The sequence below is a fragment of the Aquila chrysaetos genome, chromosome 3 (genome assembly GCF_900496995.4).
Source record: "Aquila chrysaetos chrysaetos chromosome 3, bAquChr1.4, whole genome shotgun sequence".
NCBI lineage: Eukaryota > Metazoa > Chordata > Aves > Accipitriformes > Accipitridae > Aquila > Aquila chrysaetos.
The window spans coordinates 24,733,139-24,753,794 of NC_044006.1; the positions used below are offsets into that span (position 1 = coordinate 24,733,139).

General features: G+C 40.1%; 1 protein-coding gene across 3 annotated transcripts in view; it reads right to left on the reverse strand.

The window, feature by feature from the left end:
• Positions 1-19,913, reverse strand: part of DNAJC13 (DnaJ heat shock protein family (Hsp40) member C13) — a 57,298-nt gene extending 37,385 nt beyond the window's left edge. For 2 of the 3 annotated variants that reach the window (XM_030009675.2, XM_030009672.2), the window contains exons 1-15: positions 19,672-19,912; positions 12,779-12,859; positions 7,728-7,803; positions 7,087-7,236; positions 6,697-6,738; positions 5,384-5,584; positions 4,088-4,294; positions 3,913-4,008; positions 3,671-3,762; positions 2,731-2,897; positions 2,552-2,631; positions 2,306-2,475; positions 1,344-1,443; positions 992-1,099; positions 348-503 (exon numbers count right to left, since the gene is read on the reverse strand). In XM_030009675.2, the coding sequence (XP_029865535.1) occupies positions 348-503; positions 992-1,099; positions 1,344-1,443; positions 2,306-2,475; positions 2,552-2,631; positions 2,731-2,897; positions 3,671-3,762; positions 3,913-4,008; positions 4,088-4,294; positions 5,384-5,584; positions 6,697-6,738; positions 7,087-7,236; positions 7,728-7,803; positions 12,779-12,846 (1,713 nt within the window). In that variant the 5' untranslated portion in view covers positions 12,847-12,859; positions 19,672-19,912. Of the gene's footprint in view, positions 1-347; positions 504-991; positions 1,100-1,343; positions 1,444-2,305; positions 2,476-2,551; positions 2,632-2,730; positions 2,898-3,670; positions 3,763-3,912; positions 4,009-4,087; positions 4,295-5,383; positions 5,585-6,696; positions 6,739-7,086; positions 7,237-7,727; positions 7,804-12,778; positions 12,860-19,671 lie in introns of all 3 variants that reach the window. The other variant, XR_003922756.2, reaches the window with a different exon arrangement.
• Between the last annotated feature and the right edge of the window lie 743 nt (positions 19,914-20,656).

Genomic DNA, 20,656 nt, shown 5'->3' on the forward strand with positions numbered 1-20,656 from the left:
TTTACTGAGAGAAACAAAAAAGTGGCAGATTCTCCAAAGAGAAGATCTGTGCATCTGCTGAATCTAGCTTAATACTTAAGTAGTATTTTAAAGCGTTTCTAGAAACAAATCTTAGGCAGTCTATTCTACAATGATTCGCATATCATTCACTAAAGAATAACCACCTCAATCTGGTATCTGAAGATAAAGCAATAGATCACTAAAAAAAACTCACCAAGGTAGAAAAGGTTTAGGCACATTAACCAGCTGAACAGTAGACAAATTTGTCTTTCAGGAGAACAAGAAAAAGTTCATGTTCACTGACTACCTAAAGCTTCCAATAACAACAAAAAATTACAAAGTCTTACCTGAAAGAGCTTAAATAGTGTTCTTCCATTAGATGCCACCATTTCCAACAACATGTCAAACTGCTGCCCCTCAGTAGTCTCACTATATGGAGCACATAGGGCAAATGTCAGGAAGTCCAGAAGCGAACTAATTACTAGGGCACCTGTCCCATGATCCTGAAATTAGGAAGACAGGTATGTAATACAGATACAGTGCTTCTCCCCTGCCCAAGAGTATTCATGCAAGTTTTACTCAGTACTCATGACGCTGAAAGTGCTCTTCCCTGTCATACCATGAAACAGTCTGCAAATAGAAATTACAAGTTTAAAATATGCCACTACTCTGAGTATGGCAATAGTCTAGTAAAGTATTGGCTCCCAGACCATATCAGACACTAAATATCCTTTTAGTTAAAAGGAACACCCAGTTTCCGTATTAAACATGCAAACATTTGTTCCATGATTCTTCAATATAGACAGCTACGTTCTAACCTGTCAAGATCCAAGCCTATTTAGAACAAGCTTCAGTGCCAGACATAGCTATATTTTCTGCACTTCAATTGCAGGTACAGGTATATTCAAAGACATATCCAAGTATGAAAGAAGTGTTTTCATAGCAATTAGGAAAGGCACTTGAAGCTATCCATCTTCAAAATTTGACTTACCACATGGGAATTGAATTTCTCTAGTAGATTTTCTAGAAACTTCTTTGAAGAAAGAAGGGAAGCTTTGTTCAACTGCTCCTGCCTCAAGTCGTAGTCATCATGCATTGGCTATAAAAAAAGTATTCACTATGCAGTCACATTTCAACCCTCAGTTCTTAACAGCTGTAATTCAAAAGCCACACTCTGAACCCATAAAAAGCACATCCTACTTCAAGTTCAGCATGAAATCACTGTACAACAAGTTATTTCATGTTTGAGCACACTGCAAGTTGAAGGCCAGTCCCTATTTCTACACCTTTCAGTAGACTGAAGTTCACACATTAAGTGAAAGAATCTGCAATTTAGTACTTACACACATAAGAGCACAAAGCATGTCAATAGAGGCATGGGTTACTCCATCGTTGTTTCTTTTGAGGGCTTTCACAACCTTTACTCCTAATCGTTCTCGAAATCTTTTGAAAGGAAAGCAAAACCACCAAGATTAGAGAGGAAACAAATCTTAGTTTTAAGATAAGAGTCCAACTGGGGACCAAAAGTGGCCTGGTCCCATTGCATTTGGCAAGCCAGTACCTTGACGTTTACATAAATTTGAGATTCATTGGTAAGAAAACATTAACATTGACTTCACTGTTAACAATATGCCAAGAACACATTCACCAAAACAAAGACATATTTCTGTAGTTACAGGATAGGGATAGTACAGGACAATATTCACAGAGAAATAGAACTTTATAAAGGTCTCAGACTAAGTATGTATGTTACTCTTCACATCATTCAGTTGCCCCATAATCCAGAGTCAGAAATAGTCCAAAGAATTTTTCATTTTAAGAAGAACATCAGGCAGTTTTTCTGCTTCCTTATGTTATCCAATTAAGACAGACTCCAAGCGGCCTATATGTACTGTAGGAGTACAACTCAACTTCCTAACATCACATTTTATCTCATGTTGAACTGAAGATAGCAATGGCATCAACATACTTTAAGAATGAAGAATTGCCTACTTCAAGGACAGACGAAGGTGCATTTTAGAAGTTTTTCCACTGGGAAAAATCACTAAACCATATTTGACTCAAGGCAGAGAGCATTTAGCTAAGGAAGAATCAGCTTTACATACTAATGATCATTTGGGATGCTCAATTTATGTTAAAGCCTGATGACGGCATCATACTACTGGAAGTAATCATGTACAGAGTCTTCCAGTCTTTCAGAAGTGAGACTTAACTCCAATTCTCAGTTTTAAAGATAAGACACCATCAAAAGCTCAAGAACTGTTTTCACCTACTACTTCCAAACTTGAAGAGAGTTTTCACTTACTTTGGAAGCTGAGTAAAGGCAAGAAAGCCTGCTTTTGAAGCCACTAGTCGTCTTACTGCTTGGAATTGGCTTTCGAGCTCTGCATTAGATGCTGCAATATCTCCTTCCTGAGAGAGCAATGCTGTTATGGCATTATTAATGAGTTTCTCCTTGTTTTCTGAGAACAGACCCTGGTTAAGAAATAACAATTATCATCTTTATGCATTAACAACATCTTAAGAGGACGGGCAGAGAACTTATTCTTACATCTTGTGTAACTGCATGTAGTACCCCACTATAGGAAATGTTAGCATTGAACCTGAACACAGCATCTGCAAAGTTGCCATCTGGAAGAAAACATAACAAAAGTTAAGTGCACAGTACCTGACTAAATATCTGTATGCTTTAAAAAGCACTATAAAACCATGTAATAAGCATTAGCTTACTTGGAGGAGCCGCCAAAAACCTCAGATGAAGGCTCTCTACTTCTTCATCTACAGGCATACTGAGTAATCCCCAACGCTGGCCTTTGTGCGTAGAGGTCATTTTCACACAGACATCTCTGTTACCAGAAGCTCTCACTCCATCCAACAAGCTAGCCAGGAGTGAATCTCTGGGTTGGGAGAAAGACAGACAAATAAAATTTAAATCAGAAAAGTGATGCCAAAGAACCAAGTTAAGAAAAAAAAGAAAAAAAAAGAATCAAGCACAGAATGAAAGGCAGCAATCCTTGGAATCTCTTACTAACACTGGTGCTATTAGCTACACCTCTGGAAGAAGTCACCAACTTTCAAGTGTTCCTTTATTCACTGTAAGAACAGAGCTGTCTTTCACCCAGTATAGCCAGCTGCAGCCTTTCACTAAAGGGATCAACTCTAGATTATCTGTTAATGAGGTACACATGTTGTGAGCCAATTCATCCCTGTGCTTTTTGCAAAACCTCACTTAGCAGGATTAGACTGCATTACAACTGCAAGTGCACTCAGGGACTATTCTGTTGGTTGTTTTAAATAGAATCAACTAAGACAATCTCAAGCAGACAGCTCAAGGAGTTTACAGCCTTCCTTTCTATATCACTTAAAGTATGCTTTCTTTCCTTGTCTCAGATACACTGCTTAATCAAGTACAACATACAGAGAACAACATTGCTTAGGAGAAACAGGCTGTATCTAACTGTCCAACACCCTTACATGTTCATCAGAAAACTTCTGGACAGATTTCCTTGAAGATCCTGTAACAAATCTTGATTTGTAAGTGGCAGACCACTAGAATAGCAAGGCTTTGAGTTCACACTTCCAAGGGTCAGAGGTTATGGAAGCTGAGAAACTAGAAGCACTACAATGGCAACTTTCATTTGAATTTATAACACACAGGAGCTCCAGTTACCTTTCTGTTGAAGAGTATTTCCGAATTTGTCCTTTGATAAATTCAATGATAAAAAGCTGGGGATTTTCACAGTCACATACTATTGCAAATACCTAAAAACAAGAGGTAAGGGTCACATTCATGAAGCAGTGTTATCTACTCTACAAATTAAGGCCATCTTATGTAGACTATCAAATTCCTACTATTATAATCTTTTAGAGCTCCTATTTGAAGAAGTGGTACTGAGAAAGGTTTCCTCTTACCTCGCCTAAAGGTTTCAAAGTTGCTATGTTATACGTAGCCGGATCCCGCTCAACTAAGCAAGCTTCTGTAAGAGCTAGTACTCTTTTCACAGGTTCCTTGAAAAAACAAAGGCATGTTAGGAAAGAATTCTTAGCACTTAAGAGGAACCGAGTAAGTTCAGTTTGACACCCTTACCAAGTGTCTAGGTGTTATTTTTTGGACAACAAACTCTGCTAAAGATGTTACAGATTCATCGTTGCTGTATTTTCCAAAGCGCAGATTCAAGTATTGCTCAAATTCTAGGGATTCTTTCCTTATCCGCAGGGAGATACCTATGAAGTTGCCAGCATGTTCTATTGCACTTTTGATAATTTCCTCCCTCTGCTCAGATGCAAACAGGTGCTGCAAGTTTTGACAAGAAAAAGAACAGGTGAAAAATATGGCATAGCTCAAGAAATCAGTTCCATAAATAATCCTCCACTATATACCTAACAGCAGAGAATCTTCCCAGCAGCTGGGCTTGCCTTTGCTGAGTGCATGGTATAAAGAAAAGTAGTATTTATTACACAAGAGATCCACTATTAAGTTCACATTTGCCTTTCAAAAAAAAAAATCTATAGCACCTATTCCTAAAGAATACTCTGCTACATATTAGCATGCCATTAAATAAAGGTCTGCATGACCTGCCTGTCCATCCTTGGCAACAGATCCTGACAGCCTGGCAGGAGTGAAGAGCCAGAAAACCACAGTGGTAGCCCCAGCTGTTATCTGCAAGGGCTGCTACCCAGCCTTGCTAGGCAAGGTTAGGGCAGCTCTAGAGAATCAATTATATATTGCTAGTTTTATGCCAGAGAAAAGCATGCTGCAGTACAAAAGACATGCAAACCCTGATCTAGAGAACAGAGTCCTACTTTGTTAGTAGTGACTGAGGTAGCTATATTTACATTAATAACCATGAATTAATTCCTATAGATTCATGTCAGCTGCTTGCAGTATAGGACACAGAAACCCTTTTAAGACTGTGACACCAACATTACACTGCAGTATTTCCCAAGCAAAGCTGCTGAATATCAGACCACAGGCCTAAAAAGGCATCACCACTGATAGATCTATTTCTGAATAGAATCCCTCCATCAGTTAGGTAGATTAGTAATACTCCTGTCACTTCTGTAACTTTGAGAAGTGTCAGGAAACTCCATGTCCATACTGCATTCATATTCATTATCCAAATATAAATAACGGGATAATTTATACTCTTTAGTTTGTAAACATACAATAAGCAAAAAAAACCCCAAACATTGTTCTCAAATGTTTTAACTAACTTCCTGTGGAAAAGAGGTTTTAAAATCTGTCCACAAGCCTTGAGGCTCTACAGCTGGGTCCCAAAGATGCACATACTTGCATGCTCAAATTATGTTGAAGCTTCATTATTAAATATGCAGCTACAAACATCCTAAGCACCATACCAAGATGTTTTGTTTTAGTACTCACCAATCTACTAAATCCTCCATAGAGGATACAGAAGCCTCCCTGATAGCCAGCAATATCGACAAAGCCTTCAATGTTTCTGTAGTCATAGGAGCACAGGACTTTATTTGTTGCAGGATCAATTTGGTCAATACCTCCAGGAGTCACTTCCAGAATCACAGGTTTCCTTGTATCACTCCAGTGATGTTTATAGCAGTTATACCTCTGCAGAGAAAGCTACTATTAGACATCTACACACACACACTCCTTTACTACACAGCAATACTTTTCCAAATCTAGTAAGCAGCATGGGTGTAAAGTTCAAAAAAATTATATCATTTCCCCTAATGCTCTTATTTAAGAACACTATGAATCAAAGGAAAGTAGCTGTCAACTCACAAGGAAGTTGCAGCTTAAACAACACATTTTGAAGAGAACAACAATCCCAAAACAGCCACTCCAAAAGGGAGTTTCTCTTGCTGCAGAAGGTGGTCTACTCAGAAACTATGTGTACTGTGGTTAGGCAAGGAAACAGCTATTGCACCAGATGCTGTTATTCAGCTAATCAAGACTAAATTAAGGTAAATTTATCACTACAGTGCAAATTTTTCATCTCCTGGAGTCATATTCCATTACAAATACAGGCTTAATGAAACCAGCAAAAGTTAGAGGTCTGTTCTAAACTACAGTAAGACAAAGGGGGCCCCCATATTCCAGCAGTGTTACTACACTCATCACTGAAAATTTATTCTATGCAATGCTTTAAGTTACTTTTAAGTGCTATCTTCTGTGACCAGAAGACATAAAACCAAATATAAAGTCCAGGTCTGTATACTGCCTTGCTTATTACCATACTAGCAAGTTCATTATATGGCAATCTTGTCTTTAATCTGACCTACACAAATCCTCCTAGGAAACAATATTCCCACATCAAGCATTCAGGATGTTATGCAGAAAACTATTTAGAGTTAGAAAGTGCTGGAAGTAGTAAACATTTGAATAATGAATAAAAGCTTATGTTTTTCTCCTCCCTTCTCTCCAGATAAGAACTCCACATGGCAAAGCTCTTTACCTCAGCAGTAACATTCAAAGTCTTTAAGTGTACCTCCATAAGGCTCAGGCCAAGTGAAGAGAACTCAAGCCTTCTACTGTTGAAAAGGTTCCCATTGCTTTTGAACAAACTCTTAATTTTCTCCTCTCAAAGCAAGACTTCAGATCCAAATTTACAAAAGCTATTTTAGGTAGTGCATATAGCACAAGCATAACACAAAGTAGAAGTTTAAGTCTTTAGACCATTTCATTAAACTGCATATGATCCAGACAAGCCAGACACTTACCCGTCCTGTGATTTTTCCTTCTGAGAAGTCTGTCCTGAATCTCTGTTTTTAAAAAAGTTAACCATGAATGAATGTAAATGATAGCCAATCTATCCAGAAAGTCTACATTTAAGATGACCCTGTTTCAAGGGACTCAAACTAAGCCTCCTTTAAGGCTCACCATTCCACTGCAGTTTAATATATTCAGTATTCATAGCTTTACTTGCTATTTAAGAATCATGCACTAGTTGCTACAACTGACACTAGACCAATTTCATTAACATAACAGCTCAAAAGACAACTTGCTTTCCTACTTTTTTATGTAAGGAAAGAAAACATAGTAAGCTGCAACAAATGGTAATGATAACCAAGTACTTACTGCTTGCTTGAAGAAAAAAAAATAAATCTTACCAGTGCCTCTGTAAGGAGTTCAGTTCTGTGCTCTGTGGAAAACTTAAGAGTTTCAGACTTTTTTCCACTGCCTTTGCGAAAAGTGAGACTAAATTCTGTTCCTTGTCCTTTTCCAACAGGAGAAATACTACAGATATCTCCATAAGGCCACTAGACAATTGAAAGTAATTAGGTTATACTGTTAGTAACTTTAAAGCTACATCTCCTCCACTCAAAAAACCTTAGCACCTATAAGTGAATTGCTGTAACAAGACAATAACTAGCATGCTCCATGAAAGCTTTAGCTTGAGCTTCCTATTTGATACTCTGCAAAGTAAGTGTCCTGACTCCCTTCAGGCACACAGCCTTACAGTGATCAAACTTATCCCAGTTCATTCAGAACAGCACTCCCAAAAGCAAACTACTACTTATTGGCCAAAAAAGACAAATTGCCTAAAAGTACAGAAACCACTGGATATTTGTAGAGTTAGTGAAGGCAACACCAGTTTTCTGTTACATGTGCTTTTGTAGCAGCTGCTGTATCCTGGTTTTGCTGAGATCTTGTCAGACTAGATAGTTTCTGAAGATTGAATGCCACTCCAGATGGCATCACTGTGGATGGTGAACCCAAGTCAGAAATCAACTTCAAAAATGATAGTTACCTGATTTGTAACTTCTAGCGTATTGGGATTGTATGTGGTGATGGCATGGGTTCCAACTGAAAAGACTCGCTTATACCTAGAATACACAAGTGTTAGTTTCTCCAGAAGTCACAGAAAAACCCTTTTGAACTGCAAAAATTATGTTAAGAAGCTATATACAAGACATTGTTAGGAAATAAATATGGAATTTTCTTTGCTGTTAGTTTGCAGTTTACCCTTATAATATGTTAAGCTCCTCTGTTCTACGTATCCATAAAGGGGACATACAAGTTAAGTACTACTAAATGTATTTCCTTATGCATATCTTTTCCTAAGTTACTGGCTAGGTCAGGACCAAAGACTCTTGGAACTTGCACTGGAAGGTACTACCAGAGAAGAAAAAATTCTAGAAGAACTGAAAGACACAAATAGGAAAAAAGATATTCCTGCAATACTCTAAAGCATCTGTCTGACACTCTCTCAGACAACAGTTGTAACATGAAATAACCCAATTTACGCACCTGGTCATGACACTGTAACAAGTTAAAGTGTTACAACGGCCAAGCCTAATCTTCTTCACCATGAGGAAAACTAAAACTAAGACTTACTAAGCTCAGAAAGACTCAGATCACTGAAACTGTAGTTCAATATGCAGCTAGTCATTGTATATCGATATCACAGATATGTTAACTGCCATAGTGCTTAAAGAACAGCTGTAGCAAGGTAGTTTGCATTTCAGGCATATCAGAAACAAGCAGCAGTGAGCTAAAGCTAAAAAAATTTAGATGCATCAAGTGCAAAATGGAAGCCTTACGATGGTTTCATTTCCCAGACAATCTTCACAGCATACCCTGAACCAACTCTTTATATAGAGACTATTTACATGTTTCTGAATCGGAAAGTTTTGCAACTGTCCTGGTTTCAGCTGGGATAGAGTTAATTTTCTTCCTAGTAGCTGGTACAACGCTATGTTTTGGGTTCAGTATAAGAAGAATGTTGATAACACTGATGTTTTCAGTTGTTGCCAAGTAGTATTTAGACTCAGTCAAGGATTTTTCAGCCTCTCACGCCCAGCCAGCAAGAAGGTTGGAGGGGCACAAGAAGTTGGGAGGGGACACAGCCAGGACAGCTGGCCCAAACTGGCCAACGGGGTATTCCATACCATGTGACGTCATGCCCAGTATATGAACTGGGGGGAGTTGGCCTGTGGGGGTGCAGATCACTGCTCAGAAACTAACTGGGCATCAGTCAACAAGTGGTGAGCAAATGCAATGTGCATCACTTGTTTTGTATATTCCAGTCCTGTTGTTATTGTCATTTTATTGTTATTATTACAATTATTAGTTTCTTCCTTTCTGTTCTATTAAACTGTTCTTATCTCAACCCACGATTTTTACCTTCCCCCCGCCCCAATTCTCTCCCCCATACCACTGGGTAGAGGGGAGTGAGTGAGCAGCTGCATGGTACTTAGTTACCGGCTGGGGTTAAACCACAACAGCAACATAACTAACCAGAGTTTGAAACAGTAGATTACTGCTACTGGTAAAAACTTCTTGTTCTAGGGTACTTCTGTCTGGAAGCAGTCCTGCCCAGAAAGTCAAGCCAAACCCGAACTAGAGCAAGTTCTAGTAAGTATTCTCTGACCAAAGAAACAGGATCTGAACACGCATGCCTTTCATGAACTTGAACCAAATAAAAAGACTTTGGCTAGTTGTACATATTAAAACTGATTCAGCGTAGCAATTTAAGTTTCAGTTCTGGGTCAACTGTGGGTTTGCTAGGGAAACAGCAGGACAGGATCAACCAGATGGCTAACTAATCTGGATCCACGCCACACTAGACACTGTATCAAGCAGATGGTTTCTCCCCTCTTTCTCTGCATTCTTGTGTTGCAATCCCTTCTTCTCTCTCACTTGCCAGGTCTGCAGCACAAGCCATCATTTCTGTATAAGGTCAAACTTTGCACAGGCTTCAGATACATTCAGAGCTGCTCCCTCATGTTATTTGACCTATCCTCCCTTCTTTCATAATAGCAAGGTCAATAGTATCTGTTTGACACAGTCAATCTCACAAACTTCAATCCCTACCATTTTCCATTTTTCAAACTTGTGCAAGTCCAAGCCATTACTGGCCCAGAGGAGTTTATCTAGGAATTAAAGCAAGTGCTTATTTTCTTCAAATCTTACAAAAATCTGTAATAGTGAAGTGACCTGCCACCTTAAAGATGTTTAATCGATTTAAAAAACCTATTTGTTTTTCCACATATTTTAATTTTCCTTATTTAAGGAAAATTGCAGGTCAAGAGAAGTCATAGTAATGAAGGGGAACATTTGAAGTTACTCTAGTTGCTAATAATTCCACTATATTCAGTCTGTCAAAGAATGCTCCAGTTCTTAGACCATAAGAAAATCCTTTGAACAAACCAACTGTTCCCTCTCCTCTTCTTGCACAATTTAGGTAGGTATTCTGCCTTTAAATCCTTGTTTATGCTGTTCTAAAGAAATTTATTACTTAAGGTTTTGTTTACTCACTAAACATACTAAACAGCTTCACACTGCTTTGCATCAGATTAAGGATCTGCAATGATCACACATAATTGAAGACCAGCTTCCAAACATTATAGCCCCTTCCTTTTCTCCCTTCACACTGAAGCCAGCATTACAAGACCTAGGAAGCATATTTATTATCCAGCATTCTTAATATGTGATGTGACAAGGAACACAAGACAGAACAGCAGATTTGCCAAGTTACCATTTCCTTCATCTCCTCTCTCCAGGCAAATTCAGAAGACTCAAGTCTTGTTGCACAAACAGAGGAGACTCAGAAGTCAGTTCTTACACATGGCCTAAACATACTCTTGTCCAGAACTTCACATTTAAATATGTAGAAAGCTATTTATACCTCAAGGCCTTGAAGACTTTAGCATTAATTATCTCTCAAACTACTCTGCAGTACAGTCTAATGCCAGGCTGTTTTGAGAAGAATTTGAACCAAGTGTCCTCTTCCCAGTTAAAAGGCTATTGCCTACTCACTAGTTTCTTTGAAGCACTGTAGAAGTCAGAAGTTATAATTTTTTTTTTTAATCAGGATGAACCTGGTAGAAAAATTCTATACCACCACACTCAAGTGTTCATGAATTTTACGGAACTACTGATAGATACTGGAGCATCATCATCTGTACTACTAGAAAAATACTTTAACTGCCATGCACACAGCCCATATTCAGCAAAGTGACAAATCATATGAAGAGTCAAAGTGATTCAGGCTCATTTAGCACTAGACATTAAGTTACTGTTTCTGGGATTTTTTTCTAAATGTTATCCATAGATTACATTGAGAATGTGTAACCATGAACTGAGTGGACTTAAGTATTCAAATATAAGCTTACTAAAACCCATATAAGCTTCTGCTGCAACACAACAAGAGGCCAACTACTCACTTTCCCCTTCACTATGTGAAAAGTAAAGTGTGATTGAGATATTAAACTAAGCCTCTGTTTTAGACTTAGTTTGAAGTTCTAGAAGACTTCATAGTTTATCAGAATGCTACTGTCAAAGTTTGAGATAATACTACTCTAACTTCAACAGACTGCATCAGGCAGGACAGGCTCTTTAATGAAAGGCATTGGGCAAGAGAAACAATTCAAGTTCTATGTATTTAATTTTCACCAAGTGGCTCAGATCACATGCACACTAAATTTGCACATATGCCACAGGAACTTCAGAGGAAGACACCAGCTATTTTCTGTTGGGGAACAGAAAGATGAAGAGGGACAAACTGCTCTAATGTTCTACCCCAACATAGTATCTTATTATTACTAAAGAAAACAGTTTATTCACCCACGCCCACACAAATCCAAATGCATGGATCTTAACTCAGGTAAGACTCAGTTTACACAAGTATTGGATAAAATTCTAATGAGGTAGAACTAAATATTAAACCATTTATTTCAAGTCAATCAAGAATCTGTCTTGGTTAGAGGAAAGATTTTACCCTCAGACAGCTGCTCAGCCTAGTCTGGACTCTGAACTACCCAGGACTTTAAATTTGCTGACAAAAAGGCAGGGAGCCCTTTGATTAGACACTGAAGCAATCTCATGGTTCTTCAAAGCACAATTGGGAAAGATCTGTTGCTGCCACTCCTTGCAATCCCATCCTCCTTTCCTTCCCAGCATTCCCAATCTTTGATAGGCAGAATTCATTAAGTATCCATCAGCAGACAGCCAAAAAAAAGCTAGTTTCAACTTACTGGTCAAACACCAGATTCAGACATCACCTCTTAGTATAATCATTAGAATAAAGCAGTACTCATGCTCCTGAGGTACAGACAACATACCCTCTTTGTTCTGTTGATGTTTAGGTAGCAAGGAAAAATCCCAGTTGCACAACACTACTATGCACATGGAAAGGAACGATGGGTAAGGATACCAAAGAAGGTCCTATGAAGCTTTAAAGAGTATGCATAACAGCTGATTTCCAATAAAACTATCCATTAAATTATCATAACTTATCTGTTATATTGTGTTTGAAGTTCCCTAGCTTTTGCAGACAGAAGCATCACTGAAAATTAATTTTTAGATCCAAGACCCCCATGAGGGATGAAGTTTATTTCTAGTAACAGAAGTCTTATATCTAAGTCTTAGAAATAATCTCAGTTAGTAGTTTAACAGATAATCTATTACACAACATGTTAAGTATGTGTGTGGACTAGTGACCCTCATCTATTAAAGTACATAAGACACTACTCCTCCAAGAATCTGTTCCAAGAAGCATTTCCACTTTAAAATTAGTGCTTTATACAGTAAGTTCAGGAGACTCAGAAGCTGAGTAAGTCAGGTGGTCCATTTCAGAGCTACACTGAAGTGTGGGAACATGTGCAGAGGAAGGCTAAAACACAATGTTTAAAATCCAAATTAATTCCAGTGAAAATACGTTCAGTTCAGAGACTGAGCAGGAGGAACCTTTAGTTCAATTTTCATCCATCAGTACAGGAACTATGCAGTTAAATCCAATAATGGAGAGGAGAAATGTCACACAAAACTTTAAAAAAAAATCAAACTTAAACTACTTACTTTCCCCTCCATGAATGTTTTGTTGTGTAGAAACAAGCAAGATCTCTGTTTTCTCTAATTATATTCATTCTGTGCCAAGACCTGAAAACAAAAGAGACATCCTGTTAGTACTCATGATTTTCATTTAAAACTAAAGTTCACTAATCATCAATACACTTCAAGACAAAAAGACTTTGTTTTTAAACACTCAAGTCAGTGCTTTGTCAATTCCACATAAAAAAATATGAGGAATACTTATGTTTATCAAACAATCCATGGACTAAGTTGCACATGGAGTTGAACATGAATTATTAGTTTCCTCACTGATTTTGTTACACTAGTTACTCTTTAACAGTACACAGTTACAATAATTTATGCCCCATTATTTGCCATATTACTGCAATCACACTACTTTTGCTGCATCTCTGCACATTCACATTCAAGCGTATTTTATGTCATCTCCAGAACACTTAACTCCTGAAAATTGTGTAATATCAAAGTGATTTGAGTACCCTGCATATGTAACTCCAGCTAAGCCAGATTCCTATTGGAATTTTTAAAGAAACAGCTAGGAGATATCTGGAGAGATAGAACAGCTTACTTCCCAGTCTGAAACAGAATTTGAAGTTGAGAAACTTACTTATTAGCCAAGCATTGTGATTAAATAGCTGACTAAGTACACTTTCTATGCTGTAAAAGCTTAAGCCATCCCACCACTAACATCCTAACATGCTTATTTCACACATTAATACCTATTCCCTAAACATGTGCAGGAATTTAGTGAAACTTGCCCACAACTGCTTGACCAGATCATTGCTTTAGGAGCTGCTAAGTTCTAAGGAATGCTTCTTAACACTAAACACTATCTTCCACGATTGAAACAGATGCATGTGGAGTACTTGGAAAACCAACTTCCCTTTTACTTCACTTTTCTGTTACTACATATACAAGGCACTTAAGTGGACGTATCCTGATTAAGTTGCAAGAATGAAGTTGACACTCAGTTTACTGCTATAGCATTAGTTTTATTTTCAAATGTGTTAAAACAGGCTTCCTTGCTCTTGATTACAGACTGGGACTACTCTCAGGTTCACATCATTAACATGGTGGCATCCCCCAAACATCACACACTTAAGGAGCTAGTCAGCAAGAATTCATATTCATAGCTTGCCTGAAGCAACACTAAAGTAATCCAACCCCAGTCAGTACCCCACTAAAAGTCAGACTACAACCCCAGTTATCTTTTGGCATTCAGCTAGCTCTACTTGATTTGGCAAAGGAAGATTTCTCATTTTGAGATGGATGACCTGTAACATTAGCTCATTGCTAATTTCTACCCTCTACAACTTCAGGCTATTTTCTTTCAGAGCAAAGACTGTAGCAGCTATGTAGTCATGAACATCAAGAATGGATAGCCTGACTGAAACGAACTTGAGAATTCCTTCCCTCAGGTGAAAAAACTAGCACAATCATCACTACCTACAAAAGAGAACTTGTGGTACTGCCTCTGGAAAAAGAGAAAAGCAGTATTTACATATTTCACTGACTCAATCTTTGAGGCAAATTTTCAGAGTTAATACCTCATTGACGTGTGGCAAGTTAAATTCTCTAAATCCAGTTTTTGGAAACAAAGTTTAATGAGGGGTAAGATATTCAACAGCATTATTACTCAAGTTCTCCATTTTGCCTGTTTTAAAAACTATGTTGTATTATTATTATTGCCACGGATAAGCATCACCACAGTGCACTCTGTCCAAACTGCACAGATCTTACTGTATAGTAGCACACTTTAGAGGTGATAATTTTGTGTTTTAAAGTTATCTTTCAGAACAAACTGCCAAATACTCAATCTTCATACCTCCCTTTTTAAGCTGTTTTCTTGACATTGACTAATGTATAAGTAAAAATAAAATAAAAGGCTTACAGCAAGACTAGCTCCACTAAGTATGGGATTATAAGATCTATTTATCTGTAATTCCAGTTTTGCCAATACCAGAGTTCTCTGACCAGCTCTATTAAGTCTCCCAGACCTGAACACCACCTGCTCTAGAGTATTTAAAGCAAAATGTTCTCACCCTTGCAAACATCTAGCCTTAATACTGAACTGAGAAACACTCATTTATGAACTACCAGCACCTTCCATTAATTTTAACACCAGCATCTAACTAGATTCAGGATACTGATACATGAAGTATTGTACATGCAATGGAAGCAACAAATTCACTAGACTGCTTTTTTGTTTAGATTAAAACTATTAAAATCATTAAGCTTTGATGCTTTACTCACTGTGCTTCTGGACAGTGATTGTAACTACGTCTCCCACTGAGAAGACTAGCACAGAGGCAATATATGCCAAAATCTAGTAACAATTAATTCTTGTACACATTTTCCAGCAGTTTAACAGAGAACAAGGCTAACAATAGCCTAGTGTTCTGAGCTGTTATGCTGAAGTCCAGCAATCATTTTTCAGTTGTCTTTGGTTCCACAGTAACAGCAAGATGAAAAAAATAGTTCATGCCAAAGACAATTCAGAAGAAACCAAGAAGTTATCCTCCTTCACTCATTCTGGCAGAACCAGTGTGGCATCACTCTTTACTACACTATCTACAGAGTGATATATTGTAATTTTAGTACCCCAGATAATAAAACCTGATGTGCTCTGCAAAGTCAATGGTTATACTATTAATCAAGTTTAGCCATATTGCCAGTGTAAGCTATAGCAGCCTGCTTAGTCATACCATATTAATTTCCCAAAATAAGAGAACATTCTTGCCACCTTTACCCCTGTATTCAAGAGACCTTAAGAAGTCGACTGACTTGACACAAAAATTGAGTTAAATTATTTCACTCAAAAGCATCCAGGACAATAAGGCCCCAATTTTGATGGAGTACCAGATAATAGAAAATCACATCTTCAAAGGTTATTTTGAACATTTTGCAGCACAGCCATTGGATATCCCATACTCACAGCTCTCAAAGGTTTAATACTAGAGAAACACCTAGTTCAGTTGTTCTATTTCCACTGGAGCACAGGCAACATGTAGTTTGAAAGTAGCAGTTTACAAACATGTTTCATCTGGTTGAGAGAGAGAACATGCTGAATACAAAGTATAGTCAAATAATCTGAGGTTCCTGCAGGCAAAACATTGTCTATGACTTGCAACTTCTTTTGGGAACCTAACTAAAGCACTCCCCCAATACCCAAATACTTTAATTAGCTTTTTCACAAGACACAAGTTCAGCAATACTTCCCTACGTGGTTCTTGTAGTACTGTAAATAGCAGTGAAGCAACTTTTGGGGGAAAGAGTTGAAGCCACATTTTTGTGTGCTGCATGTACCAGAAATAGCAACCCCTAAAATTAAAGGGCCTAAACTGCTGCCAGGAATCCCTCTGCCTCAGAGTTTAAACTAAGTGAATAGGTGTATTACGCAAGCTGTGTTCAACTTGCATACACTTTCCACATTTCCAGGATTTCACATTCTTCAGACAAAGTTACCATCTGGGAAAACAGAATCTATTTCAGGAAACAGAGACAAGTCAGTCTCAAACTAACACTGATAGAGTTAGAAACAAAGCTGTGACCTTGCAGGCATCAAAGCAATACACACAGCTGTAATTATACATAAGCACTCCTCAGTTTAAAGTCAGAAGTTTGGACATGGGTTCAAAGTTTAGCACAGAATTCAGATTGACTTTTTTCCTGATAATATTATTCCTCTATTACAAAGCTTCCATATCTTTCTTAAGTGAAAGTTTAACCTATGCTAAGGTAGTACTTCAAGCCCCACACAGGATTATTATTCTATTCCATTGGGGGGAGGAAGAAGAGGAATACTGATAAGAAACTGAGATTTCTTGGGGGGGGAGAAGAATAGAAATGCTGATAAACAGAGATTTCTTTTTAAAAATTTATTCCAGCAAGGCTAAAATACAAGACAAAGTTCCTGGAAAGTCTATACTATGCAGGGACATGAAGCTCAAGTGTGACTTTCCTGAGAGAGATAAGACATACCAAGAGGATAAAAACAGGGACCAACTAGAAAGAAGTGAGAGCAAAGCACTGAAAAAAACCCAAGGTTCTGTTAATCTGTGGTGCTACATACCTACCTTTTAGCTTAAAGGTCTGGAGCGTGATTTCCAGTCATCTACTCACCTGTAGCTCTAAAGGCATTATTTAAGTAAATGAGTTTTTCTGCATTGAAATGTTTTATATGTCTAGGTTTCATCTCCTTTTCACTGCTGTGTGCAGTACATGGCATTTTTGCCTTCAGACAGATTCTTTTTAACAAACACCAAATATTTTTGCCTTCCCTAAACAGAACTCCACTCTTGAAGTACTACAGCCTAATTAGCTGTGGAAACTGAGATTTCTTAATCTGTTGTGCTGCCCTTTTTCTAAGAGGAGAAAGAGGTGAGACCAACCTGATCCTTAAAAGAGGATTAGCGTAACCTGCCTCAGTGATAGCAGCATTGCCACCTTCCATAGTCCAGGACGCAAACACACTGCAAATTTCAACTTTACTACTACCAGAAATGCTGGTGACGACATCAGTATCCATCTTCTAGCTGACCGCTCCCATTCCCTCACCGAGGACCAGTGCTGAGGATAACCAGAATCTTCCACACTTGTTTTTTTTCTTTTCCATCTACATTAGCATTATGCTGTATCAATGAACCAATCTGATTCACCAGCTAGACAGATGAGTATCAGAACAAAAGGATTTACTCACTAATGGGGGCAAGGAAAAAAAAAAGTGTTCCTTTCAGTCATAGTTTAGCCATCTTGTCATATTTCTTCAGAATATTGGTCTATTTTAAGTTTTATTAGTGAAGTAGGATAATTGTTAAGTGGTTTTTGGCACAAGAATAATTTTTTTTTTTTTTGAAGCAAATTGAGATGTTGAACAGTTGAAGGTTAACACTTCAAGATACAGTTGAATTTCAGCTGAAGAATTATTTTATTAAGTCAGTAAGCTTCACTTACTGAGCTTCAAACAAGTTAAAAGAAAAGTCACCTGCTCAGTCTGAAACACAGATCTGGCCCTTAAGAAAACCAATCCCCAGCAAACCACTTAAAATCTGGAAATACACAGTGATTCAGTCCCTCAGGACAAATACATGTTTGGAAACTATGAAAAATACCACATGACACCCAGAGGAACAAGCAATACATATGAAATAAGTCTTTAGAAATTTATTCCAGCAAGACTAAAATACAAGGTAAAGTTCCTGGAAAGTCTATACTACACAGGGACAGATACTCAGCTCCGATTCTCCAAACACTTAGAAATTTGTTGCAAGTGGAAAAAAAATGTCAGTAGTAATAGAAAGGAAGCAGTAATTTCTGGTTAAGTGTTCTGGCACCTGTCTGCCTATAGCAGGCAGGAATTAGACCAAGATGCATATCTATAAACTGAAGCAGGCTAGAGCCAAGCATCATTTTTACAACTATAATACTGGTCCTGTTATTTTGAACTAAGCCATGGCAGACTGTTTGAACTGCATCTTCCCAGCTCAATTCAAAGATGAAACTTGAGTCACTAGCAGTCCCTTTGACAGCCTTCCTCCTTTTCTATGTATCTCACTAGATGCAAGTAGCCTATGTCAACAATCTTCTAATTATCAAGAAAAGGCTTCAACTTCAAAGAACTTCACCAAGGAATATTTTCTTACAGTATTATTTAATCAGTGTTAAGTAACAGGAAACAAAGCAGCTATCTACTCGACTTCGTCTTCTCAGACTCACTGCCATAGATCTTATTTGTGAAAAAGCACAAAAGGGAAAATACTTTTCAGATTACATTAACTTCAAAAGCAGCCACAGAACAGAGAATAAGTGCATTAATAGGAAGACTCCAATAAACTTATATGCCTGTGTTTCCCTCCAAGCAGCATGCTCAAACATTCCCTCGGCTTAAGAGCACTAAGCTGAAAACAAACACCATCACTACCCCAAAACTGAAACACTAAGGTATTTTTACAGCCCAGAGCTTGGCCCTCAGTAGAGACATAGCTATCAAGGTGCAAGCTCCACACCACCTGAGAGGAAAATCTACCCCACAGACTGTTGGCAGCTCACTGCAGACAGAAAACCATTTAGTATGTCTACCTGATTTGATTTTCAGAAAACAAAAAGCAAGTGAAAAGCATCCATGGGAGAAATTCAAAAACTCTTGGGAAAATAAGCACATTAAGGGTAGATTTTCTGAAAGATACATTTAGTTCTGCTCATGCTCTTCAGGCATACTATTACCACTCAAAAAAGAAATAAAATCTCATCTCTGCAAAAGCAAGTCTCCTCATCTCTCCCACTCTTCATAAATTGTTTCCCAAAGGATCTCACGATGGCTATATTTTGATCTGAGGCCAGGAGGAAAGAAATAACGTATCTTTTCTTAATGGACACACTAGTACTCATCTAAGAAAGAGAACAGGCTCTGCCCGGCGGCTACAAAAGCTGCATCAGGTGCAGAGCGCGTTCAGCGCAGCACCAGGCAGGCTGAGGCTAGAGCAAAGCCCAGCTCTCCTCAACCGGGAGGCAGAGGAAGAGAGGGGCTCGACAGGAGCTCGTAACAACGCGGGTACCGCACGTGGGGATCAGGGCCGCGGGGGACGGCCGCTCACCGTCCCGGGCGCCCCCCCGATGCCCGCCCCTCACCCCTCCATGGCTGGGGCAAGGCGGGGGGAGGGAGGGACACGACGACGACGACTTCGCCGGCGGAGACATTAGCCCCGGGGCGGCGGAGCCCGCTGCCTCCGGCCCTGCCCCGCTCCTCACAGCCCCACCGGCCGGGCTCGCCCCCCCACCCGCACGGCCGCCAGCGGCAGCACCTCGGTGCCCAGCGGCCCCGCCCGGGGCTGTGGAAGGAGGCGGTGGCCGCCGCCTCGCCTTCCCCCGCCGATGGGATTTACCTGGCCGGGGAGCTTGCGCTGCCCGGACCTGCCCCCACCAGCACTGCGCTTCCACCCGCTGCCGGCGATAAGGGCGAAGGGCCGCTGAGCGGAGCCCTCGCCCCTCACCCTCCACCTGGCCAGGGGGCAGCCGCTACACCGCTCCAACTCCCTCAGAGTCTGGCGCTGGAGGCCGCCATCTTAGCTCCAGCAGCAAGACCGCCCTCTCGACGCAGCCGCCGTCAAGCCTGGGGCAATCACGGGACGCGGTCAGCTGATATACCCCTCCCCTCCCCTCCCCTCCCGCGGCCGCGCGGGCCCGGCGCGCGGAGCCGCCCCGCCCTCTTCCTTCCCGCCCCTCACCCCCTCCCCTCCCCTCCCCTCCCCTGCCGGGAACCCGACGGGACGGGACGGGGCGGGGCGGGGGACGGGGGTAGGGGGTAGGGGGTAGGGGGTAGGGGGTAGGGGGTAGGGTGGCTCCTCGCGCATGCGCGGGGGTGCCAAGTCCCGGTCCCGCGGCCCCCCCCCCCCGCTCCCTTCCCCGTCAGCTCAGGCCGTGGGAGGGCGGGCGCGAGCCGGGCTCGAGCGCGGCGGGGCTGAGGCGAGGCGGGGCTGAGGCGAGGCGAGGCGAGGCGTGGAGGCGAGGCGGTCGCCCAGGGCCGTGAGCGGCTCTGCTCGTCTTTTGCTCTCTGTTGTCTTTTGACGGAGTTTAGTCTGGTTGGTCCAGACTAGATTGGTAGTGTCCGAAGTGCCCGGCTCCTGGAGTCTCGCCATTGTGTCGCTTTGGGGGTATGGGCAGCGGCAGCACTGCCAGTTTTCCGTGCCTTCGGCGTCCCGGTAGTACATTTTTGAGGCCTGGTACTGTTTTCATGCTCATCACGGAAGTATGTAGCAAATGAGAGAGGTGCTTTAATTATATACAAAACGTTACAAACCTGTAGTCTCCTGTTTTGAGAACGTACGTCATCAAGCTGTGAAAGGCACATTGAACAATCAAAAAGTACAC